This window comes from Cuculus canorus, chromosome 3, assembly GCF_017976375.1.
Source record: "Cuculus canorus isolate bCucCan1 chromosome 3, bCucCan1.pri, whole genome shotgun sequence".
NCBI lineage: Eukaryota > Metazoa > Chordata > Aves > Cuculiformes > Cuculidae > Cuculus > Cuculus canorus.
In genome coordinates this window covers 31,547,199-31,574,005 of record NC_071403.1, presented here as the reverse complement: position 1 = coordinate 31,574,005, position 26,807 = coordinate 31,547,199, and the positions used below count along the sequence as shown (strand labels likewise).

Genomic DNA, 26,807 nt, shown 5'->3' with positions numbered 1-26,807 from the left:
GTAACTTGCTGCCTCGCGAATGAGAAGGCTTAGAGCAACCAAATGAACACCACCCTCCCCACCCCGCCCCAGATTCTCTGCCCTGAGATAAATTACATTAAAGTGCTAAGCCTTCACAAGTTCATTTCTGAAATGCTCCATTCTGCATTTTTACTTAAGGATTATTCCTGGGAAGATCATGGCTATTCCTTGGTTAATCGTCTTTACCCAGATGTGGGACAACTACTTGATGAGAAGTTTCATATTGCTTATAATCTGACTTACAACACAATGGCCATGCACAAAGATGTGGATACCTCAATGCTAAGACGAGCTATTTGGAACTATATTCACTGTATGTTTGGAATAAGGTCAGTTTTACTACTTTTGTTCTATGTACATCAGACTTGTAGTGGCCAGTAGTGGTGTGGTACGAGTTACACAAGAATTTATTTTGCCACGAGAACCTAGAAACAATGCAAGTGAAATAACTGCTTCTTGAAAATGAAAGTGTTTTTCTTTCAATTCCGAACAGATACGATGATTATGACTATGGTGAAATTAATCAGTTGTTGGACCGCAGCTTTAAAGTTTATATCAAGACTGTGGTTTGCACTCCCGAAAAGACCACAAAAAGAATGTATGATGGCTTCTGGAGGCAGTTTGCACACTCTGAGAAGGTACAGTTTGCATTTCTGCTGAGGGACAGGGGCAGTGGATCTGTTTCCCACACTAACAGCTACAGCTACCCAGCTGGCATTTAAGCTTTAGCTAATGTTACTGGGATTCTAGTCACATTATTCAGTAAATTCCTTCTGAGGTGTAGTACTTCCCAAGCTGACATAGCAGCTCTTTTCCCACTGCACACTTGCTGACAGCTGACACGGATGGTGCAAGCTCTGAACCGTCTGGAGCGGTGGGACACGTAAATGGTACAGCTTCGTCTCAACTGCAGCTTCCTCCTCCTCTGTTGGTACTGCCTGTGCCCGAGAGAGGCAGGGAAGGGATGCGAGATCCACCCCTTGGCCTTGGCCCCACAGCAGCTTGCCTGCTGGCCCAAGCTCTCAGCTGTCCTATGGTCATTTTTAGTGTGAATGGCCCCAAAGCAGTTACTTCCTGTTAAAGCCTGAAGTCTGGTGCTGGGTTACAGTCTCAGTTGCACCTCCCTGTAAAATTTCTCACTGTTAATTCTTGGGTGTTTACTCCAGCAAGTTCACACCCTACAATTTTTCTTTGGAAAAACACGTCTAGGCCCCACTTAAAATAAATGCCGATATAGTGCTGAAACAGAAACATGCCTCAATCGGTGCTCATACCATCGGAGGCTCTATTTCTTGCTAAACTCCTCGTGCAAATAGTTCAGAGATACCCGGTTATAACAAGGGTACTTTAACCGCACTGATTTGAGGTTGTTCAAGTAAAATACTACACGCATTTGTTTTGAACGTGGCCCTGCCTCGGTGTACCTGAGCCACTGTGGCGCTGCACTGCAGTGCTGCAGCCACTGCTTGTTGGGTCACCCCTCCCTCACCAGCTTTACAGATAGAATTCATTATCTGGGTAGCTGAAACACAAAGTGCGCTCTCACTGCTGCTGCAAACAGCAGTACGAAACCCACAGCCCCCCCAGACTTCCTCTCACTGGAGTGCATCACTGTGAGCGTGTTGTTACAGTGTAACTTCTGTTCTTTCCCAAAGGTCCATGTAAATTTGCTTCTGGTAGAAGCTCGGATGCAAGCCGAACTACTTTATGCTCTGAGAGCTATTACTCGCTATATGACCTGATGTCTCCGGCTGCCTGTCGACGTTGGAATGTTCTGCAGCTGCAGTATGGCAGAGGAAGATACGAAGCCTCAGGACCAAGAGTAGCTATAAGTTAAGATGCCCATTGTGCCATAACTCCTTTAGTTTCAGCTATTTCCATGTTTGGAATATTGCTGCTGCCACTCGGCAGTGAACGCTTGGCAGTTGAAAAGACAGGGTTGTGCAGAAGTGCTGCCTGCTCATGGTATTTTGGCTTTAGGCAGCATGGGACACTCTGTGAACTTGTGGCAATATAGCAAATGATAGATTCGTAGATCTTGTGTTAAGGCAAATACTGGAGTGTGAAAAGACGTGGGACATGATGACATTTGCTTTCCCTACAAGAATAATTTTAGAAAATCTTGATGCTGCTATTTGTGCTGGTGGAGTGAACAGACGCAGGCTGTTCCAGTTAAGCTAAAAGTGAAAGTGAGCACGGCTATTGTCTGAGCCTTTCTTGTGTGTGGTTTCAAAAAAAGCCTTGTTATTTAGATTACTTTTTTTGATCAGAACTAAACCTCTTCTGTCCACACTGATGATTTCAAAGATAGCAGTCAATTTTCTCCAATAGTTTAGCCTTAAAATGCTACAGGACGCTTGTTCAGCATTGTGTGGTGTGCTCCAAAGTGCAATGGTCTTCCTATGGAAAGAGGACAACTCCGGTCCTCAGCGCTCTTTAGAGATCTGACTACGTGAGGTGTCGAGCAGCTTCTTGTCCTGTTTCTCAAGGATGCGCATTGAGGAGCGAGGACAAGGCGTGGGAATGTTCTAGACTGCCAAACAGTCCTACTGTATTACATGCCCAATGCTGGTCTTACTGATTTTTGCAGTTGCTTAAATAACTAGGCTAAAACCCATCTATTTTTAGTAAATGAAAACATGATTAAAATGCTGATGTTTAATATACAGTGGTTTTGGAGAACACATGAATACTTTTGTATGAGTGTGAATCGCTTTTTAAATTTGTCAGTATTATCGGTATTTTTTAAATAAAGGTAACAACTTTTTCTCTTGGTGTGTTTTGTGTGCTTTACTTCCACACTTCTGGTTTTACTGGTTTACTTTGTTGGTTCAAAGACCATTCAAAAATATTTGAAACAGTAATTGAGCAAAAATACTCAAAATGACAAGCCATGGCTTTTTCAGCTGACTCTAAAATGATGGGAGAAAACAAAGTTTAAGAAAAAGAGATTAAATACATTTAGATCTTCACTAAAATTATTGTAGGAACGCCTTGCAGATTCCTTATGTTTTCATGCTTCCTGCAGTCTTCTATCCTTTCTTCAGGAATACTCAGTCCTGTGGGATTTTTCTCTTTCCTCACAGGTAGTAGGTGCGATATTATTGGGAAGATTCCACCTCTGTGTTTATATAATCACTTCTTTTCAATAACAAGATCTAAATGTCATTTTGCAAGTTAAATTGATTTTACAGTTCTCCAGTAATGAACGTTGTTCCTGCTTACAGGAAGGTAGGAGCTTTATTTGTAAGGCAGGAAAGAAATGGATTTTCCCAAGCGCACTGGTAGAATTAAATTAAGCTTTCTATCCCCTGGCCCGCTCCTCAGTTTGCTCAGGCTGGTTTCTGTTACTACAGAACATCCTGAGAACACTTTTGAGCCCACAGCCCAAGAAGCTGAAGTATCTGAAAAGATCTAGGGGAGAAAGATTAATAAACTGTCAAAAATTATGACTAACAGGAAGCATCTGCTGTTTCCTCCTAACTAAAAATACAGGATTTTTAATGTGCCAAAACCAGAGCAAAGCTTTCCTGTCTCAGGGCATATCAGAACGGTAAGCTGTGCCCAACGATGCAGAAGGTGGTGTCTTTCCAGTGTGTAAATGGAGTTTCTGCAGCACGTGGTTCTCCTCCTGCTTTTACGGAGGCTTAGAGGTAGATGTGGTATTTCCTGAGAGGCCCAAACTGGCCATTTCCATCCCCGGGCTGCCCAGGCAGAAGCGGGTACCTGCAGGCACTGTCTCCCTTTTCAGGCAGCAAACACTGCAATATCAAACACTCTTGTATTTTCAACGGAAGCACGAACCACAGCACGCAGACACTCCTGACCTCACAGAAACCAACTCACTTTGGAGAAAAGGCCTGAAAACGGTTGGGGATTTTTCCATTAAAAATGCTGAGGTGTTTGCGGGCCTGAACTAGAAGAGAACAAGCAAGGCTGTTAGGCAGAGTGGCAACCAAAGACAATAGTAGGGTTGGTCTTCAAAAACAAGAGAATTGTTCCCCAATCATATCCCACCCCCTTACCTGTGCGGAAAGAGAAAAAAAAAACCTCATAGGACAGAGTAATCCTGAAGAGAGAATGGAAGACTGCAGGAACGATGACAACATCAGGAGTCTGCGAGGTGTTCCTACAATAGTTTTACTGAAGATCTAAAAAAAGAGAAATTGGTTTTGGAAAGAGAAAGTGCAGTGGCTGCACAGAGCAGAAGCTGTGCATGGTACCAGGACACAAGGAACAAGGCATAGCACTGCCTCCCTCCCTGGCAGGGCTGCGCTGCCCTCCGTTGCTGCAGGCTGTTAGCTCTGGGGGCTCCTGAGTTGCTCCTGCAGAGCCTGGGCCTTTGGCTGCAAACTGCAGCAGCTCCTGCATGTGCAGCAGCCGCGGCTCCTACACCTCTTATGTTGTGGGCACTGGTAGCATTGCCAGCTCACCCCAAAAGACCGTGTGGGCAGGAGATCCCAGCCAAAAGGAACGCATGGCAGGAAAGGGCGTGTACCAGCATGAGTGAAGGGAACTACATGGCTGGCTGCTGTGTGGGGCCAGGTGAGGCACTAAAAACAACCCACAAAAGGATTTCCTTATGCATTTGTGCTCAGAAGAGCCTGGCAGAGCTGTCTGCCCCATGAGCAGCAATTAGCAGCCCCCTTCCCATCCTCTTTGTGGGTTAGTTCAGAACTGTGTGTACACACACACAGAGGTAAAAACAGAGCAGCATGGCAGGGACCAAGTGCTCGGTTGCTAGGCAGGAATGGGCTCCTGGAGTCAGAAGAGAGCTGCTGCGGCAAGGTTTGGGGCAAAGACACCCCAATGGTAGAAGCCATAAGAACATATCAGAAATCCAGCATTTTGGGGCTCTTTCTTGCTGAACTTTTCTTCAGCCAGGGGTCCATGCAGCTCCACGGGAGCCACTGCTGGGTTTTGCTGTTTGTTAGGTGCTCCGAATTCTCCACTCCACCCCAGCACCTCTGAATCCGCTGCCTCCTGCAGCAGCTGCCGGCCAGACTGTGACCATGAGGCCAAAGTTCAGGCCGCCCTGGCTTTGTACCCAAATGAAAGCATTGTAGACACCCAAATCTGCCCTGTGCTCCATGCAGCACTCCAGGCCCTCATTTACAGTTTGATCAGTAATGACTGACATGACTCATAACCAGCATTTTCTCTGAACAAATCCTCATTGCCTACATGTCCACCTCGACTCGACATCCATTCCAGGCTGCCTCTACTGCTACTTGGCGCTTGTCAGTTCCAATGAGACCCGCTGACAGGACTTGGCCACGAGGCCTTTTCCACCACATCCCCACCCTGCACTGCACAGCGGGGTGTTTGCCTGCCTTTTGCCTTGATGCGAATGCCAAGAACAAACGCCTCCAGCTCCCACCCCCCAGGGGAGTACTTACTTACACGTCAGCCTTTCTTTAATGCCTCCAGAAAACAAATCCATTCTTTTTTCCAAGAAACAAATGAGGCACTGAAGCCATTTATCTTCCCCTCAACTCCAGCTAAAATTAAAATTGGAAAAGAAGGAATGATAATTGAGATCTTTTTCAGCTTGGCAGAGCGGTTGCTGGAGCTAAACCCTACTGGACTGCTGAGTGGTTCTCTCCTGCGGATTGCAGCGATGGAGGATGGAGGCTGCCACATGCGTCCCTAACCACAAGAAATACCCAAACTCCTGGGACAAAAGGGACATTGGAAATTTCACTGCCTTCCCTGAAGTTTCCTCCTCACTGCTCCCAAAACAACAGAAAAGAACCCCCCAGAAATGTAGAAGCAAAGACCTAAATTCAGAAAACACTTTCCCTGCCCTTCTACTGCTGCTCTGCTTTCCGGCCTCTGCACTTCATCTCCTCACCTGGAAGCAGAGGTCAGGCTGCTGCCAAAGGCACAGCAGTGCCACTGAGGAAGCTCTGAGTTGCTGCCTTGGAAAAACAAATCCTTTCAGCTTCTCTGCAGGGATTGCCAGGCTGGAGACCGGTTCTCCAGGCAGACACAGTGCAGTGTGAGGCTGCTGACCCTCGGGGTCAGAGCCAGAAGCCAGCAGCCCCCCAGCTGGTGCTTTATTTTAAGTAATCTCAGGTCAGAAAAGAGACAAATGGGTCAGGTCTGTAAGGCTTTCTGCAGCCAACTCGGCTGTTGATGCTTGAGGCCAGGGATGCACCTGCTGAGCTCATCTAATGGGCAGCAGCAGCAGGGCCTCACTGCAAGGATGAAAACTGAGCAATAAATGAGCCATCAGCAGTCAGAAGGAATGTGAAGGACAGAGAGCATTTTTTGCCCTGTGGATGAAGACATGAGCCCAGCGCAGGTGGCTGGCCAAGATGGTCTGAGAAGTACAGACACGCAGGCAGCTCCTGGGAATGGGGGAACAACTAAAAGAATAACACATCAGAGTAGCTAAAATCTGCTCTGACATCAGGGATATGGGTGTTTTGCCCTAAGAGGTGATGTCCCAATACAGAAAAGCTGCTTTCCAGCACAGTTGGACCTATATCCCACAAAGCACCAAAGCAGGAGCTGGGATACCCCGGCCACACAGTACCAGATAAAGAAAGAGGGCTGTCAAAAGTAAGGGGAGCAACTTCCCCCTGACTGCTGACAGCATTCAGTCTGAGGAGAGATGACATAACACAGTAGAATGCCCCAGTGGCATTCAGGTTACTCACCACAGAATTTCATGTGAAGTAGAAGTGTGTCAGTCTGTAGGTGGCTCTTGTCATGTAAATTTTACAGTGCGCAGCATTTTTGATACCAGAGAGGTGTGGGTCGGTGGTAATTCACCTTTTAAAAATCAAAAGGTCAGCAAATAGTTTTGTTTTGTTTTCCCAGGTAAGAAAATACAGAAGTAACAGACAAATCACACTGAACATCTGCTTGATCAGCTCCAATATATTGTAAAAAGTAATTACATGTGCAAGCTTCTCCTAAAGACAGCACCAGGTGTATAAATGCCAGACTTGACCAACTTCTTAAAAATTAAATTGCCTTGCCTTTCAACATGCTTACCAATGGCAACGTAGGGGGATGCTGGAAATACAAATCTGTACAACCTACACCACAAAAAAAATATTTACTAATTAAAATGGATCAACAGTCACAGCTGGAAGAGCCAAGTGATGGCTTTTAATTCTACCAAGAAGTTTTTCTGCCACAGGTTTGAATTCTCTTTCCCAATATAGTTTGTAGTCCCTTACGTCTCCTTCAAGGCTGTAATCCAACACTAGCTCTTCATCTGTAATCAAAGAAAATATTGTCATCAGTTCTGAAGAAAAATATACTCAGCTTTGTATTTCATGACCACAGCACATGCAACTTATTGTGTATATTGATGGCTTGAAACCAACTCTAGGCTTAAGACAAACTAAGCATCTTGTCTCAGGGACTGGGATTTAATTGAAAATAAAGGATGTTAAGGTCAGTAAAGCAGTAAAAAGGGTATTGCAGGTTCCTTTATTCTCACACCTCCCAGGCACAGCTAAACTGTCTCCAAGATTCAAGCATTTACTGTGACTGTCAGCCTGGAAACTACTTGGGTTTTAACATCACCCACAGCAAATTTGCTAATGTCAGTAATCAATTCATATAATGACAACTGTTTTTTCCTGTCACAAATTGCTCTACTAATCTGGTTCATAAAGACTCTTTCAGAGTACACTTGCTATAATACTTACAGAACCTGAACCACACTGGTTACTTTATCACTGATGCCCTCTCTTCCTCATAAACTTCATAAGCAAAAAAACAGGACACTGTTACTGGAGACAAGCAACGTTAGGAATGAAAGGAACCCCTCACTTTTTCTTCTCCCTCTGTTTTGGTATTGGATGTGGAAAAGAATTAAACTCTGACAGAAAAAAACAAATCAGTCTGCAACCAAGAGCGTGCCTCTGAATTAAGAATCTACACACACAACTGATAATGCTGAACAAATGTTTTCATGCAGTTTAACGCAAGGATATTTGACAGGCTTTAGGCCATAAATGGACCTAAAATGAAGATGCAATCCTGCATCCAGTGAGCAGCGTGACTTATCTTTATCCTAGACTATGAAAAAGCATCAGATTCACAGTCTGTTAAATAACTAACTCTGTAGGGGAGCTTGCTGCACATTCACTGCAGGTAAAAGACAACTCAGAGCTGAAGAGAGCTTTGGTTACCGACACTTTGAGCCAAACTTTGTGTAGCAAGGACACACTCAAACAGCAACTATTCCCATTTAAGAAAACACCAAGGTGCCTCAGCAGAGCTGCAGCAGCTACAAAGGAAGAAACAACATTGTCCTTGCACGGAGATGCACTCTGTTTCGCAGAAAGCTACCAGTAACTGCTGACACTACTTGATTTCTATGCCACTACAGTATTTCTAAATTACCAAAATTAAAGAGATGCTGACTGTGAGGTAGATTTCAAAAGGAGTTCTACATAAAGAAAAGATGCCATTTAGAAGCCTTCTGTAATGAACAGGAAAAAACCCACATTATTTCAAGAAAGAAGACATGTTGTATCTCTGTAGGAAGAAACTCTGTAATCAGAGATAAAATCCAGCCTCAGATATAAAATCTACATTTGATGGTATCATTGAATAATTTAGGTTGGACAGTACCCCTGGAACAGAGCCACCATAGATCATGTTGCTATGGTCCACTTACTGTTGAGTACTGAACATCTCCAAGGATGGAGACGCCACAGCTTTTTTGAGCAGCCTGCTCCATTGCTTGACCCCGCCATAGTAGAAAATTCTTTTCCTAATAAATTGAAATTTTTCTTACAGCAACTTGTGCCCATTAGCTCTCACCCTATCAATGGCACAATAACCCAACATATCTAAAACAAATCTCAGCAGCACAGAAGTGAGAAACCCAGAAGAGGATCAGAAGGGATTATGGGTTTTGTTTTCAGGCAGCATTGCTTTGCCTATGCCTGAAATGATTCTTCTACCCAAGTTGACTATCTTCTAAGGCAGAGCAAGACACATTTCTCCCTTGTAGCAGACAGCTGTGCACCCCAGAAGTTGATTGAACGTTTATAGAATCACTGAGGTCGGGAATTCCAGCCTACAAGAATGAGGGTCAGAACCAGTTCAAAAGCTGAAGTGTTGAACCAAAACAATAAATTTCCCAAAGCGGAACGTGAGTTGCACTGGGGATCGCTGAGGATCTATGTCCCACAAACAAGCTGTGCATCCTCAGATAATTTAATTTTCCCATGACCCTCCTCAAAACTAGCAAAACTGGGTACTGGCCAAACAGCACATGAACTGGCTGGAAGCCCAGGAACAGGACAAGCATGCTGGTTCTGTGTGCTCTAAGGGAAGCCGAACACCAGAGTACAGAGTAGTCGGCAAGGCATCGCTTTAACTCCCACAGGACAGGGGACAGGGCCCAGGAGGCCTGGAAACTAGTGCCACACCATGTAAGAGTTCATGTGTACTGAGATTTCAAAGTAACCTCCTGGAACCAATAGTGGAGGTAAATGTAAGTCTCAAAAAAGAGAGGAAGAAAGACAATGTCACCAAATTATCAAATAGAAGAATGTTCTCAAGACAGAGGCTCATCTCCACTGCTGCTCCTGAGGGACCAGGACAGACAGACAAGGAGGTGATTCAAGACAGGCAGCACGGCTTCACCAAAGGTAAGTCTTGCCTGACCAACCTACTGGCTTTCTATGATGGGGCAGCCAACAGATGTGATCTATCTGGGCTCCTGTAAAGCCTTTGACACAGTCCCCCACAACATCCTTCTCTCTAAATTGGAGAGAGATGGATTTGATGGGTGGACTGTTTGGTGGATAAGGAATTGGTTGGATGGTTGCATTCAGAGAGTAGTGGTCAACAGCTCAATGTCCAGATGGAGATCCATGACAAGCAGTCCCTCAGAGGTCCATATTAGGACCAGTGCTGTTTAATATTTTCATTGATGATATGGACAGCAAGATCAAGCGCCCTCTCAGCAAGTTTGCAGATGACACCAAGATGAGTGGTGCAGCTGTCATACCAGAAGGATGGGACATCATCCAGAGGGACCCGAATAATCTGGAGAAGTGGGCCTGTGTGAACCTCATGAGGTTCAACAAGGCCAAGTGCAAGGTTCTACTCAGCTCTCATGAGACCCCATCTGGACTACTGTGTCCAGTTCTGGAATCCCCAAAACAGAAGGATATGGAACTGTTGGAATGGGTCCCGAGGAGGCTGCGAAGATGATCAGGGGGCTGGAGTACTTCTGCTATGGGGACAGGCTGAGGGAGTTGGGGTTTTCAGCCTGGAAAACAAAAGGCTTCAGGAAGACCTTGTAGTAACCTGGGGAGGGACTTTTTACAAGGCCATGTAGTGAAAGGACTAGGGGGAAGGGCTTTAAATTGGAAGGAGGAAGATTCAGATTAGACATACGGAAGAATTTCTTCACACTGAGGGCGGACAGGCACTGGCACAGGTTGCCCAGGGAAGCTATGGATGCCCCATCCCTGGAGATGTTCAAGGCCAGGTTGGATGGGACCTTGAGCAGCCTGGTCTGGTGGTAGGTGTCCCTGCCCATGGCAGGGGGGCTGGAAGTGGATGATGTTTAAGGTCCCTTCCAACCCAAATCACACTGCGATTCTAAGGCAAAGCTGCTGCCATGGGCCTGGAAACACCAGACTCCAGGAGCTCTGAGCCAATAAAGCAACATGAGACTCAAAAGGAGCTGACAGAAGATACCTGACAGCGCTACTGGAAAGCAGTGCCACTGCCTCTCAGTCTGCTGGGATCAGACAGTAAAAAAGAAAAACAAATAGTGCCTTTTGTCCAGCTTTTCTCAGGCCCAACATTTTTTCAGGCTATTTCCATTCCCTTTGGGCTCCCCTCATATCTTCTGTCATCTTGTGCCAGGTAGGGGAAAGAAAAACAAAGAAGAGGAGGCCAAGCACAGCAGGTGAAGTGAGGTGTCTGCTGTGCCATGCTGCACTTTTTCCGCTTCCTGAGGGCGTGCTGATGCTTAAGTACAGTCCACTGGCTGTCAGCAGTTGCGTCCTGCTTCCTGAATGATAGAATCAGAGCAATGATGGTTCAAGGCTGTTACTGGATACAATGGGAGGAGAAAGATGTAGGACAATATTAACCAGCTGCTATTACTAAAATGTGTTGGCTCTTAATACACAGAGGAACCAGATTGAGTGAATAGGATGTGCTTTTTCTACAGCTACTTTTCTCTCTACAATTGGAAGAAAGACCTTCCTTCTGATTTAATTCTGACCTGTTTTTAATTATTTGTCAGTACAGTTGTATTACAACTGCAACTGTAACTTCAACTGCAATTGTACATGAATGTCAAGTTCACGAAAGCTGTACTAGTTAGTGTCAGTTCCCAGACTGTACTCTGAAGTATAATTAATTGCTGGAATAAGCAGTGTTAAATGCAGAGGAAAAAAATAAGTAAGACTTTTCCAAAACAAAGATACATATTCCTTGCTGCGTGCCAGAAAATTCAAGCACGCTTCTGGCTTGAAAATGTAAAGTTTGCAGTTCTGTTGCAGAACGTTAAAAAGTGCCCTAATGATCTTGAAACAATGAGTATTTTCAGATAAAGAGATAGAATTGCTGCTCACATTAAGATGTGCTGCATCGTAGTAAGGGATGTAATGCAAGGAACAACTACAACCATAAATAACCGTAATTCTGCTGTGACTGGAAAAAATTTCTCACAAACCCACTCACTTTTCTGATAGTCTAAAACCAAGAGACCACAGCGATCTCACTTTCTATCTGGGTCTAACATGCAGCCTTCTCCACAGCAAGCATACATCTTTAGTAAAGTTCTAATTAAAACCAAATCAAAATTATTTAAGGTTCTCTTCTATTCCATTTACATTATAAAGATTTTTTAAAAAAGATAATTGCAAATGAAGCAAACATAAATGTGCAGGTGAAAAGATCCAACTGGGTAAGTGAATCAGTGTCTTAACATTCACTTGCAGGCACCTTCCAGCCTGTATCCATAGAGGACCACATCTTCCCTAGCTTTAGGGAGCAGATGAGAAATTATCACACAGAATCACAGAATGCCATGTTGGAAAGGACCTCAAGGATCATCTGGCCCAACCTTTTAGGTGATATAGTTTAAATGAGATGGCCCAGCACCCTGTCAAGCTGAGCCTTAAAAGTGTTCAGCATAGAGGAATCTACCACTTCCCCAGGAAGATTATTCCAATGTTTAATTGTTCTCATGGTGAAAAATTTTCTTCAGAAATCCAGTTAGAATCTCCCCAGCAGCAACTTATACCCACTACTCCTTGTCTTTTCCATGCAACTCCTCATAAAAAGGAAGTCTCCATCCTCTTGGTAGACACCCATTATGTACTGGTATGTGCTGATAAGGTTTTCCATAAGCCTTCTCTTCTCAAGGCTGAACAAACCCAGTTCTCTCAGCCTTACTTCGTATGGGAGGTTTTCCAATCCTCTGACCACCTTAGTAACCTTTTTCTGGACCCTTTCCAGCATGGACATTGTCCTTGCCCACAAGGAGGTCGTGATGAGACAATCCTTGTCACAAGCAGCTAGCTCAGCCCGTTGCACCACACAACCCTCCAGCTGAGGGAAAAGTGATACTCTCCAGACTGCCTGCTGTGTGCTCTTACAGGTGTTGTAACCAGGTGCATCAGCTGAACCTCTGCTTCTGTCAACACCTGCAATGACTGTTGAGGCCAGAAGGGCCCGCATCCAGTGAAAAGTATGTTTTCCACTGAATATCTGTGGGACAGTTAGCTCAAGCAGGCAAAAAGGCAGCTGGTGAGAAGCATTATAGGCATGCTAACTAGAAAAACAAGAGTGGGGAGTGATAGCGGCCAATTCTACCTTGGTGAGCTCTAAGATCTGAGGCAATGTGCTGAAAGGCAAGCGACCACTGTGTTGCTGGACAGTCTATACCGACCAACCACTTAAAGCTGCACGACTTTGCCCCATCCCTGGAGGTGTTCAAGGCCAAGCTGGATGGGGCCATGGGCAGCCTGATCTAAATGGGATATGTTCCTGTCCATTGCAGGGTGGTTGGAAATAGATGATCTTTAAGGACCCTTCCAACCCAAAGTATTCTCTGATTCTATGATAGATCTCCCACCCAAACTAATACTGCTTTCATTTTGCTTCTATTTCTCTTTTTAAGGAGAACAGACCAAGATTATGAATCTCACCTAAGAGTGATGTTAGTAGCATCAGCAACGTGTCCGTATCTTCTCCAAAGCATGAGGCCGCACTTGTGATGTTTTCACTGTAGTTCCACAGGGTCTTGCATATCAAACAAGCCAGCTGCCAGTCCGCTGGCCCGAAGTCTTGTAAGCAGTCAACTAGTCTGTCAGTATGAAACAAAAACAGTGTTTTGCTCCACGTAGTTTTCTTCCAAGCCCTGTGAAATCTAGGCTGTCTAGAAATGTATGCAGACTCCATGAAAATTTACAAGCAAATTCTATACTCTTAAACTTAAGATGCTTTCTTCCTGAGTAACTTCCCTCTTTTCATTTAGTGTCATTCCCTAGGGATGTGAATATGCCTTTTGTCTACACATATGCACATATGCCTGCCTGCATCTATCCATATCCTACAACTTTTTAACCCAACTCATTAATTTCAATCACATACATCGTAACTGTATCTCAAAGACACTAAAATTCCAAGTAATTCCATGACAATCTATCTGTAACTGTCCCAAATCTGTGGCTACCACTAGAGTAGAGATTGCAATGCAAGCCAAACCTTATCAGGAGAAGGTATGAATACAGAAAATGCCTTAGTCAGAACATCTGGCTAGTTACACACTTGCGTGACTCACAAAATTACCTCTCCTGTTCAGTGAAGTTTTACTGTTTTTCAGACCTTGCCCCTTCTGGTATTTCCTCAGCCTGTACTCCCAACGGACTCCTTTCAGAAATGTCACTTTTGTTAAGGACCATTAGGTTCTTGATCTTTCCTCTAATTTCACTTCCTTGCAGATACCAGATGCAGGCTAGATCAAAAGCAGTTCTCTAAAATTCAGCTATAACTTTCTGCCTGCACCAGCTTACATACAGGAGCTACCCAGAGCACCCATTACCAAACAGCAGTGTTCACAAGTCCTGGGGCAGCAGAAGCAGACATTCTTCACCTGCTGTCCCTATAGTGACCTCTCTAATAGCAACCCTTCACTGCTGGTCTCCTCTCCAACCCTACAACCAGTTCTTCCCCTCACTTCTCTATTTCACTGTGAGATTTATAGCCTGGTGATTAGCAAAGGGAACACAGGATATCAGTTACATTCAGGTCATTATGGAAGACAGAGGCTTCTAATGAAAAGCCAAAAGAACTTGCCCTGATTTTTTGAAGTGTAACTCTCTGACGAGACTAATTCCATGTTTTATTAGGCCACTATATATCAGTACAATAACCTCATTCCCCAAAATCCACACAGCTGGTATGGCACAGTCAGGATGACCTCCTTAACACTTCCATATCCTCTAGATTTATTTCATCTTGTCACTGTTTCTTCCCAAATTTTTAGAGTACAGAAAATTCTATACTCTATCTGATTCTATATTCCACAGAATCTTCTATATAATAGAAATACTGTATCAAAAATTTCTCACATTTATTATTCAATTTGCCTGTAACTTATTTTTATTCTTCAGCTTTACATTTTTTAGCTTAACTAGAAGATGTGAAGGAAGGATGAGCAGACTATGAATTGTTTACACTGTACAAAAAAAGTAATTATACAATATATGAACAGGAAAGCATTTCAGCGTTAGGCATACTGTTTCATAAGTGTGGGTTGTATCAACTGCTTTACAAGCACAGGAACATGATCATTCATGTTGTTCCAATTAAGCTAGATCCGCTATTATCTGAACATCAAAGCCACAAGTGTTGCATCCACAGTGGTTTTTCAGGATCTAATTCCACTTTGAGCATAAGCACCTTAAACTTGAACTCTCAGAGAGAGGACTCTCAGGAGCCGAGCACAGCTACATCAGACAGATTTCCCTGCAGTACTAAGTAGATGCAAAACTATCAAGAGACCACGTAAGGTATCATAGTTCTTGAAATAATCTTCACACTTATAAGAGACAGACATTAACGGTGCCTATTAACTGTAGCCCACATAGGATCCAGTTAAGTCAAGCATAAGCAGGTATGGCAAACACGCCTCAGTTGCTTTGTAGTAGGATATTCTCCCCTGCTGTATGCCTCAGAAGGATTTCTGGGAAATTTTTCTATGGCTTTTGGCTCTGCAATAGGCTAAACCACTGTAAAAGGTTTTGCAAAAAAAAATGTGTAAAGGAAGAAGAAGTTGAAGAACATTAGATGCTGAGTGTATCCTTATTACAAGTTATTTGCTCCAATAAAAAAAGAGTCTGATGAAACTCTTCAGCAAACTACTGGAACTTGCCTTTTTCATAAGCATAATCAGGAACTTACTTTCCAATTCCTCCTTCTTCCATCAGAAAAGCTCGATTGTTCTTATCTACTGTGAGATTGAGCAAAACTCCACAGGCAGAAAAACAGACATCTTGGTTCTTGGCATCAAGTAAAGTAATCATGAACTTGTAGACTGGATTGTAAAGGAAATGATATTATTGGGAAGATGGACTTAAACATATAAGTGTCATTACAACATATTTCTTAAACATCTATAGTTAGAAAGCAGTCAAATTCAGGATACTCTACCCAAAAATTTCACCTTGTACCATATAACTCCAAGACTTGTAGCACAGGTGTATGAACCAAAGTAACAGCCATTATTATATCACGCTGAACACCAGCTTTCTTCAAAGCATATAAAACTCTAGTTATAAAAATACACCAAAGCAATGCAAAAATCCAACCAGAAGAGGGTTAAGTTCACCAAACTGAATTAGAGCTTATTTCTTAAAAGTATGGCACTTCTTTCAATCACACAGTCACCAGAAAATGCTAGGATTTGCTATTTGGCACTCGGAGAGGGAAGTTCTTATCTCTGTGAGTGGCAGGGCTGCCCTAGACTGCACCAAGCCCAGCTGGGAGTGGTGCTTCTCTGGGAGATGGGAAAAGCAGACGCTGGATGTGCAGCATCTTGCAGCACTTGCTGACACTGAACTTGGCAGGCAGTGAAAAAAGCAACCCCATTGAGAGAGTCAGTCTTGCCTAATGGAGAGGCAGCCTCCCAGCTCTTCCTGAGCCCAGCACACCAACAACAGAGTCTGTCCAAGGTGGAGAATTCAGTTCTCTAATGAAGACTGCTCATCAGCAACCAGCTACTGTCAGTTCTCCCCTTGCAGATACCTGCTCGCCCCAAAGTGGTGGTATGTCCACCCTTGAAGAGGTTGTATGTTGTGCACATCACCTCACTCTAAGCACCGACAGGTAGGTACAAAAAATTTATGGTGAACTGGTGTCTAATTAAACCTATGACACACCATCAGTGGATAGCAAGGAGATGCCATTCTTTCCAAAGCTCTTTAGATACCCAAAGCAAAAGGACTTGAGAAGACTTGTATCCTTCCTCACCCCGAGGCAAACAGGAGGTCTCTTTGTTGAGGTAGTCAAACATATTAAATGGATGTTATAAAGCGCTAACAAGCTGTTGAACATGGGCATCAGAAAGATTATGAACTTAAATGAGAATTAAGTTGGATTTTCATTTTCTATAGTATCATCACCAACCTGTAGGACTTGAGAAATTGGAAGAATGAAGGGAAATTTCAAAATTACAATCTTTGTGAAAACCAGAATTCTTGTAGTATTTACCTTTGTGAAGGCATACCAGGGCACATTTTTCCCACTGCAATATTTCCATTTTAATGGAGCTGAAGTAAAATGGTGTTTATAATGACTACTATTGGTTCCTAGCATTTGCCTAATTTGCAAAACATCAGAGAAGATTGCTTCTGCCCTTTAACTGAGACAGCTTATTAACAGTCTTTCTTTTTTAGAACTGTGGACATTTAAAAACAGGACTCCTACAAATGCAAAAGTAACTCACTCTTTTTTTCTACGATGAAGTCACAGATCTCATGATCCTGGGAAAGATTGCCAAAGACTCTGACAGCCTCCACTATTCCATCCATATTGTTGCTCATCAACGGCTTCAAAAGCACTATTGGTTTTCAGAGAAATGAAGTGAAACAACAACAATTACTTGTATATCACAAATATGTGCTTGGCTTTTTATCAATAAATATCAGAACGCAAGAAGCAACAGCAATAAATGTAATAAAATGGGAACAGTCATCTAACTGTCTGGTTGCAGGGAAGGGAGTGAGCAGATGGTAGAACAAGAGCTAAATTGCATAAGGCTTTGAAGAAGAGACAAAGAGCTCCAATATGGGGCTAAATGCAAAGGAACAGATGAGGAGTTATGAAGACAGCCTAAGCACAGTTGTAATAAAGGGAGCCAGTTTTGTTACACAGTTTTGAGTAGGCTCACGTGAACAATCCAGGAAGACAAAGAATCAAAAAATGCTGTAACATACAAGAGAAATGATTTAGATCCTGAACAGACAGTCTTATGGTGGGGTGTCTCCTAAAACTCAAATTCTTTTGACATTACCTCTATTTTCTCTCAGTGCTGCTATAACAAGCAAACACATTTTCTCTGAACAGCTACTTAATATTGACCATGGTCTGCAGCATTTACTTGTTTGCTGCTACATGCTTAGTAGTTTCACATACCATTAGCGTGTAGCTTCAGCAGATAGAATGAGACCTTCAGCTACATTCAAGTAGGTTTTCAGTACATAGCAAAGGAGTGATGTTACAGAAGTGACATTTATCAGTTTTCTGTGAGTACGCAGTAAACAACAGAAAGCAGATCAACAAATAAAAGACTCAAATCAGTGAACCCTTAACCCCTGACCCTTCTACCACAGAAAAGAGGTTGGCATTGTTCCCATTACTTCCAGCTTTGAACGTTGCAATACCGAATATGCTTTGTACTTGTCTTGAAGAGATATCTGAAATTATTATTTTTTGGGGTTGGGATTGACCACTTGTATCAAAGAGCAAGTATTCTTAAAATGCCTCTTGGAGGAGGAACCCTGATGGCCTTCCATCAAAATGTTTTCTCTCTTCTCAGTTCAGGCAGAGGAAAAGGTGATGGGACTGGTTCCATATACTAACAAACAGAAACGGAAGAAGGAGCAAATGGGACAGTCATTTGTTTCTACATTTCTCTGACTAGTAATAAGACACAGCTGGCTTATGGGTGATAAGATGACCTGTGATAGAATCGCAGAACTGTTACCTGGACAGAACATGATGCCTACCAGTCAGGGCACTAGGCTGACAGCTAGAATGTTTTTTTCCTATTTCTACTGCAAACTTCAGGCTCCGTCCCTCTCCCTTGTCTTTTCTATTAAGACAGTAAAGTATGCAAGATAGACACTCTCTACCTTTTTTATAATGTTAACACAATGAGTCTCAGAACTCAGATGCAGTTCTGACACATCACTGAAGTATGACTATTGTCCATACCGTCAAGGGAGGAGAGAATCACCCAACTCCTATACTGCCAGTGGATTTATAAGCCAGAAACAGATGTAAATCAGATTTTGCACGTCCAGAAGGCTCTAGGAATAGAAATACCTTCTTATCATACTCTGATGAGAAGTAAATAGCAACATTATTCTGGTTCAGGCATATGGATTTTGAATCCTAGCAAAAATTACTAAACAGAAAACAATATGGCAAATTCCTTTGAGAAGGAAAAGAAGGGCTTTTGTCAACAACCAAACTACTTTCACACAAGGCATAGAATTATGCTCCAGAAGAATGAGCAATCATTATGGGAAGAATTTAGCCCTACGAACTTTATATTCCTGAAATATGAATATCACAAAACACTATCAGTGTCTTTATTTTCTGTAGTGTCAAAATGCAGCATAAATAACCTCCACTTTTAAAAAGCTTAACAAAAACCACTTGCAGTTTAAAAGTCCTTACTTTCAGCAATGTATAGCTTCTTGTCTTGAACAGCAGAATCCTTCACTTTGTAGTAAGATAAATTGTTGATTGTTATCATAGTATTGACGACCAACTCCTCACAGTCATCAACTGACTTGTATTCTGATAGCAAAAGAAAAAATAAATATATATATGCATGTGTAGATATGCACACACGTGAGTCTAACTTAGCAGTGTATTATAGCTCTGAAGCAAACTGAATCATAGTTTACATGGCCACTATTACAGACAACTATTCCGTTTTTCAGTAAAATGGCAGAAGATAACAGGAACAGCTGATCCAAAAACGGCAATACAAAGTCACTCTCTCTAACTCTTCATCTACAGAAATAATTGTGACTAAGGCAAAATAGTTTAAAATCTAGCTAAAGACATTTTACAGAGTCTATTTGCTCTTTTAGGATGGAACTGAGGAGAATCCACATTCAGAAATAGGCCTGTGTCAGACTGGTAGAGATACCAAGGAATGTTATACTGAAATGTCAGGTACCACAACAAATGGAAAAAAAAAAAAAAAAGACTTCTTCAACAGTATCCAAAGCATTCTCTCATTCTGAGTTCCTGAGAGGATGTAAACCAATGTAAAACTACACCCACAAGTCTGAAAGTTGTGTATACCAATTTATCTGAGGTTTCTGGCCTCATAAACTAAAGGTGAAGGAAAAAAGTTCATAAGGAGAGAGAACAGTAAACTAACTGATACAGTGGTCAGGAAGAGGGGAGGGTGGCAGAGAGGAGATTTGAGGCTTGAAAGCACTTACACAATGATTAAGACAGTTTGAACCCAGGAAGCTCCTACAGGGCTTATACAGAACAGACAAAACTGTGAGTCCGCCTTCTCTAATCCCCCACATCTGGGGACAAAGATCAGTAAATCAGCATACAATCAGGTTGACTGTCTTTACATAAAATGTAACGTTCTCATCACGCACTAAGATACACTGAGTTTTTTGAGATGTACCTTGTCACTGTTAAACTCTTACTGGGAGAACAGATCGCCTAGTCCTAGACTGTAATTAGATGTAAAAAGGGATTAGTAAGAGGTAAAGGAACTGCAGTGCTAAGCCTCTGTTTGGAGGGAAACGGACACTCCTTTCCACCTGAAAGAGATAAAGGTTGGAAAACTGAAAAGGAAGAGAAAGTAAGAGGAAATTTTATAAGGAGGCTGAAAGTTATACGGGCGGAGAACAAAAATAACACTTAATCCAAAACAGTCACAAAAATTGCAAACCTTAAAAAAACCCACCACCAAGCACACGTCTGTAGTGCCTGATAAGAAGAGACTTCCCTTGTATATGAACTCTTAGTGAGGCACATTTAAAACATAATGTTTCCTTAATGATCATATCTGCAAATCTTATCACTGAATGAAGCACTTCTGCAATGTCTTTCCCCAGACACTGAAAGTCAGTACCACAGCAGCAATGCTTCCACTACCTCAAACAGGCTTTAGACATAAAACAGTCTACGAATATCTACAGATCGACTGTGTTATTTTAGCAATGGAACTGATTTCCTTATGGCTCAACCTAGATAAGAAGGTCAAGTAGAAAAATTCTAAACTCTCCTTACAGACTGAATAAAGGTTACACACACAACACAGACTTCATTACCTAGTACTGTAACAAGTAAATCCACAACACGATGGGCAGCTGCCAGAGCTGCTCCTACGCTGGGATGAATGGAGAGATTGGCCAGCACTCTTATCAGTTTTATCAGAACATCTTCTGCTTCTGAAGGACGCTTAGGGTGGTTTTTTCCTTTCTCTGCTCTTTCATGGTAGCATTTCTGTGTATTCAAGTCACGTTCATAGTAGGTTTGGAATAATGATATCAAGGTGTTAACACTTCCTTTTTCTTTAAAGAATTGCTCACGGGCCTGGTTATTCTTTGCTGTTAAATTACCAAGAATGAAGATGATACGGATAACCAAATCCTGCAGTAAAATAAATAAATCATATTATACAGAAACCATCAGAAGCTATTAGTTACTTATAAAGAAGATAATACTTAATTTGCTTCACAATTCAGTTAATAGCAGATCCAGAACAATTGAGGGAATGCCAAATACAGCAATTAGATATAACATTTTATGCTATTATTTTTCATAACCTGGTTTATAGAACAAATAAAAAACATCTGACAGAGCTAGTATAGCACTGGGTAATTACTAATGGGACATACTTAGTAGGTCATCTATTTTTTCTGAGCCCACAGTAATCTTAAAACATCTTAAAACAGCACTTTATTTAACTAGAATAATCACAAGTGCCAGAACTTACTAATCTTCCAAGTAAGCAAATGTCAGCTATGATGGCCAAAGACCACCACCTTCCCTTTTCTCTGGGCTCACTATTCATTGTACAGGTTAAACAACTTCCCCTTGACTTGATAGTGTAAAAGCCAAGTGGTTTATGTTAGTCGTTCCCTTTTTAAGTTCAATTGCTTACAGACAGATGAATTACATGATTTTTACTGAAATCCGAATGGACCAGTCTGTTACTCCCCAATACCTCCTCTTCCTTCTTTTTCCCCAATTCCTCCTCTTCCTTCTTTTAAAGACAGGTGTTCTTCAGCCTTGAAATCCCACATAACTTTTCAACAACCCCAAAAACACTACCCCCTTTTTATCCTTTTGTAAGCACTAGGGGTAAATTTCATCAGGTCTAGCTCGTTTGAAGACACACAAATATTCTCCGGCTCATTTTTTAGTGATAAAAGAACTCAGGCTGGAATAGAAATTAATCATTTGATCACATGTAGCCCTTTAAGAAAAAGAAGTAAAGGCATTCCAGACTTCACTACTCACAGTGGCATCTGTCAGTAACTCTCATCTTCATCTGAACACTGCAGCAATTATTTCCTTATTGTCTTCTCACATGAATGTACCATAGAAAGTTTTCTTGGGTTTTTTTATGTCCCTTTTTAGTCGTTTCTCATTTTGTGCCTTGTTTTTTTTCCGATTTTAATTTTACATGTTCTTGCTACCCTTTTATTCTTATCACTGCTAAATAAGACCTACTTTCTATTTTTATACAGTATCTTGAGATCTCATGATTTAACCAAATTGTTCTCTCAAAAGCACTTGCTATCCCTGCCCTTGACTGGGATACAGAATTAAATCTTGTGGCTCCATTTTGGACATACCGAGATACAGCCATTTTTTGGCAAGACTAGTGGATCTTAATTGAATGGCATTCAACAACATCCTCACCTTTTTCTTATCCACCTGCTGTATGGAAGAAGAAAAAAATAAATCTGTAAATCTGAACTAACCCAAGTATAAATTCATTAAAACATTTCCCTCTGTCTCTTTCATCAAATCCCACTAATTTCCCAAAAGCAAAGTCCACAGTTTTATCTTAACACTACAGTTAAGGTAACAGCATTTCTTCAAATGCCGCACAGCTATCTACCCTTAGCTGCAAAACTGCTATACATGCACTAACCAAACATTCTGCTAAACAATCTACGTGGTGCTTTTCTTCAAATATAATAGTTATATTCACAGATATTCTAATCCTCCATGGTATTAACAGTGTAGTTAACCACATGCAGCCCAACCTGTTAAAGTACCTATCCTAACAGTAAAGTGAAAAAAAGGTGCAAGCAGCGAATCCTTCTTTCACACATGCCTTCATTAATAAGTTTCTGCCCTTAAGCCTCTGCTACATGACATTGGCAATAACATCCTCTTAGGGTCAGGAAAATGAATGCTACCCCTGAATACTGGAAGCAGCCAGTGTCCTAAGTGAGGAATAGGTTCTTGCATCCATGATTTAATACAATCACTCTGTAGGACTCTCTTCCACTTTTTTTTTTTTAACTAGGCGTCATATTTTTGCAAGCATCTAAATGTCATCAAGATGAGTTTTTATGAACATTCTTACTGACTAACCACTAAAAGCTTTCACCTTTGCTGGTACAATCCCCAACACACAAAGGCTGTAAGAATTTGAAACAAACAACTGATGAATCAGAAGAGACAGCTGAAAAAAAGTAGGCAGTCTAGTTTGACTCGTTATATTGACTTTCTAATTTTGGTCAAAACAGTATCAGCCCAGCAACAGCTCTACCCAATCAGACAACAGACAAACAGGTACCGTACAGCAATCAACCGATATTTTGAGAAGTGTGATCTCAACTGTGCTTTCCACCTACAGGCTAGCAAAACAAACTTATAAAATACTTCTTTTTAGCTAAGCACATCCGGTTTTAATAGCATATTACCGAAGTTTCATTATCTTCCAGTGAAAATTTAACTTGCAGAGTGAAAGAGAAAAGCTGGTACAACTTCTCCTGAGAAGCATAATACTTCATCTAGGGTTCATGTTTTTTTTTATATTTTTTTTTAATGTTCATGGGGTAAGCACTGACGGTAAGAAACACCAGCTTAGAGCTGTCATGCAAGAAATAAATGTAAAGATGAATGGCATTTTGAAACTCCTTGCAAGACTAAACCTGTAGAAGGCCTATGGGCCTTTCTGTACATAACAAAAAAATCAGTATAACAGAGATTATTATGCACCTCCAAATGTTTGCAGTATTAACTGTATATGGAATTTCAGACATTCTTGCACACTTATAGAAAAATTACTTACTAGTCATTTATCCTTAATTTATATAATGTGTACGTTTTAACAATGAAAACAAATCAGATTAAAAACAGGAATTACACTCGGTTATTTCATCTTTTTATAACAAGGCATTCATGTGAAAAATGCTGTCCACAAAGTGTACTCAGACCTGATTTATATATGTGACCATATATAACCTTCCTGTACAAAGGAAGCTGTACCATACAGCTTCCTTTGTACAAACAATTTTGAAGAAACATATTAAGAAACACTCCAGAATGAGAGCTGATGGGGCTTTTTTGCTTCCAATCTATGAAGAAACTGTTGTGGTTTTTTTTTTTTAAGTGGCAATGGTACCATATACTGCATCAGTATTTAAGTCCTATTCTTCTGACAACGGGAACCATATACATTTGACCATGGATAGGAAAGATTTGTTTGCTTATCTACTTCTAAAAATCTATTCCTCGCACTGCCCTAGTAGCAAAGGTACCCAGTGTACTTGCTGACTCACAGAACTCGACAGCAGTTTATCTTGGCAATTATAATGTACCTGCCTTTTAGTGCAAAGCATGATGAACGGAGGTACAACTAGTACAGGTTTACTTATCAGTAAGAAAGGAAAGCCAATTAGATCACTAATTTCTAAATAAAACCAGATAAATAAGGGAGGGGAGTCCATTCTAGAGTTTTTACATGTTGGCCAAGTGCCTGTTGTTAGTCTGTTTAATATCTGGAGCCTCAGAAGGGGAGGGGCAGTATTAAAAAAAAAAAATCAGATTCCAGCAGCTGGGTTCCTATTGAATCTCCAGTTGTAAATGAAACATACTTTCCATGTTACACAAAATTCAATGGAGGTATTAAAAATTCTACCACCTGCCCAGCACAAGGAAATGCTTCCAGGGCTCAATGATATCTAATATACACTTCATTTCCAGATTCGTGTTTCTGCTTTATTAGGCAGGGTTTGATAATCTACTTATACAAAATAACAGTAGTTATGCCATCCTGGAGCTAATCTCTTCCAAACACAGCAAGGATTCATCTTGAAGTGATAAAAATTACACTCTGGCTGTGAAAATTCCTGGTCAAACCCAGAAGTGACAACTGACACAAAATGAAATTCAATTTGAAGAAGAAAAAGGAATAGGGGGGAGAGGGAGGCATACCCTGGTAATATCAAAAGCAAATGAAGTTCTTGACAGAGGGACCTGAAATAAGGAGCATAGAGGAAAAAAGCCTTACCACAGTGATAGCAAGGAGTACACTGTCAGTGTACTCCTTCCCCCGCCAATATGAACACATTTGAGAAGCATTTATATTTCTGTGTATTACATGCCACAGGACCTACCCAATAATTTCTACACCCCAAAATCTGATCTGTTAAGGTAAAGTGTTCAGAGAAGTGTTCATTTGCACTTTTAGCAAAGAAGAATTTGTGTTCCTACGTTTGTTTGTGAACATCTGGAGACCCGGTAAAGGCAGCAAAGAAAACCAAGCACACTGCGATCAGAACAACATTTGATAAAAAGCAGTGTAGACTTTGTAACAAAAAAAAAAAAAATTTCAGAAATCATGTCTTGGAAAAAAAAATTGAAAACCACATCCCCCACCATAATGCTCCAATGATTACTGATCTCTCTGGTTAAAATCTTTACTCTTATTAATAGTTTAAATTTGTACAGCTTCAGTCACTATTTCTTATTATCTATTTTTTCCTAGATTAAAGGATGCTCTACTAACAGGGATATTTTCCTCGTGCAGATTCTATTAATAGGCAACCTGATACTGGTCTGACCTCTGTCACTGATAAATTACTTTGTTCAATCTTGGGTTGCTTTTTTAAACTCTAATCATTCTTCTAGCTCTCTTCAGAGCTGCTCCCAAGCTTTCGGTATTTTGTAGAAATAAATACCAAAACGTAAGGCAAAATATTTTAGTGACAGTTTCACAGTTTCTGTCACATCAAGCAGTAATACATTCTTATTAGTCCTATTTGATATTCTATCATTTACCTATCTGGTAATTACAATCACTCTCTTGTATATTTTGATACACCAGAACAGCAAGTTTCTAAATGATAGATGCCACTGAAGGCTGGTTGACAACAAACTTTGAGCTCTACATTCCTGATTATTTTATATTCAGAGTACATAATACATATTCTGCACTTTCCACTTTTGCCCTTCCTTTCAAAAAAAAAAAAAAAAAGTCTTAACCAAAGTACTAGAAATACGCAAATACACTATCAGCTGAGCATACTGTCAGAAATCATACTGCAGGGAAAGGGCGACCTTCTGTGGTTCTTGAGATTTATTAGCAGGGAAATTCCTTCAGAGTTGTCAGAGTATTCACCCTAAAATGGTACTTCCTTCTTGAAAAAAAATGTTACTTCAAACAGAATGAATGATAAGTAACAAATACACATGTGCATACACAGGAGAAAAATCTTACCTTTTGCTTCATTTGGGAGTGCTGGTTGACAGCAGGTGAACATAAGCCGGCAGTGTGCCCAAGTGGCCAAGGCAGCCAACAGTATCCTGGCCTGTCTTAAAAATGGTGTGGCCACAAGGAGTAGGGAAGTGATCGTGACCTGGTACTTGTGGCTGGTAAGGCCGCACCTCAAATATTGTGTTCAGTTTTGGGCCCCTCAGAAGGACATTGAGGAGCTGGAGCGTGTCCAGAGGAGGGCAACAAAGCTGGTGAAGGCACTGGAGCACAAGTCTTATGAGGAGCGGCTGAGGGAACTGGGGTTGTTTAGTCTGGAGAAGAGGAGGCTGAAGGGAGATCTTATCACTCTCTACAATCACACAAAAGGAGGTTGTGGTGAGGCAGATGTTGATCTCTTCTGCCAAGTAACAAGCAAATAGGAAGAGAGGAAATGACTTTAAGTTGTGTGAGGAGAGGTTTAGATTGGATATTAGGAAAAATATCTTTACCAAAGGAGTTGTGAAGCATTGGCACAGGCTGCCTAGGGAAGCTATGGAGTCGGTATCCCTGGAGGTATTCAAAAAATGTGTAGATGTAGCACTTTGGGCCACTAGCAGGCATGGTGGTGCTGGGCTGACGGTTGGACTTGATGATCTTAGAGGTCTTTTCCAATCTTAATGATTCTATGATTCTATTCTATTATTTAATGGTAAATTACCATACACCCTTCGTAACATTTTTTAGTTGTCTCAAAGCACCATTACACTGTTGGGCTATAGGGAGGAGGAATAAAACTTCAAATATGTATTTGTAAACACAAGAGAAATGAACTACATGATATATG

General features: G+C 41.5%; 2 protein-coding genes across 20 annotated transcripts in view; one reads left to right on the top strand and one right to left on the bottom strand.

Moving 5' to 3' along the window:
- The window catches only part of SESN1 (sestrin 1), a 78,300-nt gene extending 75,508 nt beyond the window's left edge, over positions 1 to 2,792 (top strand). For all 9 annotated transcript variants that reach the window (XM_054062306.1, XM_054062305.1, XM_054062308.1 and 6 more), the window contains 3 exons: positions 160 to 350; positions 515 to 659; positions 1,677 to 2,792. In XM_054062306.1, the coding sequence (XP_053918281.1) occupies positions 160 to 350; positions 515 to 659; positions 1,677 to 1,763 (423 nt within the window). In that variant the 3' untranslated portion in view covers positions 1,764 to 2,792. The remainder of the gene's footprint in view (positions 1 to 159; positions 351 to 514; positions 660 to 1,676) is intronic.
- Positions 2,793 to 2,907: 115 nt separating this feature from the next.
- Positions 2,908 to 26,807, bottom strand: part of ARMC2 (armadillo repeat containing 2) — a 70,180-nt gene continuing 46,280 nt past the window's right edge. For 6 of the 11 annotated variants that reach the window (XM_054062299.1, XM_054062302.1, XM_054062298.1 and 3 more), the window contains 7 exons: positions 20,571 to 20,892; positions 18,937 to 19,059; positions 16,979 to 17,092; positions 15,436 to 15,568; positions 13,179 to 13,336; positions 6,687 to 7,252; positions 2,908 to 5,522 (listed from right to left, as the gene is read on the bottom strand). In XM_054062299.1, the coding sequence (XP_053918274.1) occupies positions 7,098 to 7,252; positions 13,179 to 13,336; positions 15,436 to 15,568; positions 16,979 to 17,092; positions 18,937 to 19,059; positions 20,571 to 20,892 (1,005 nt within the window). In that variant the 3' untranslated portion in view covers positions 2,908 to 5,522; positions 6,687 to 7,097. Of the gene's footprint in view, positions 5,523 to 6,083; positions 7,253 to 13,178; positions 13,337 to 15,435; positions 15,569 to 16,978; positions 17,093 to 18,468; positions 18,564 to 18,936; positions 19,060 to 20,570; positions 20,893 to 26,807 lie in introns of those variants that run through there. The other 5 variants (XM_054062296.1, XM_054062295.1, XM_054062301.1 and 2 more) reach the window with 5 other exon arrangements.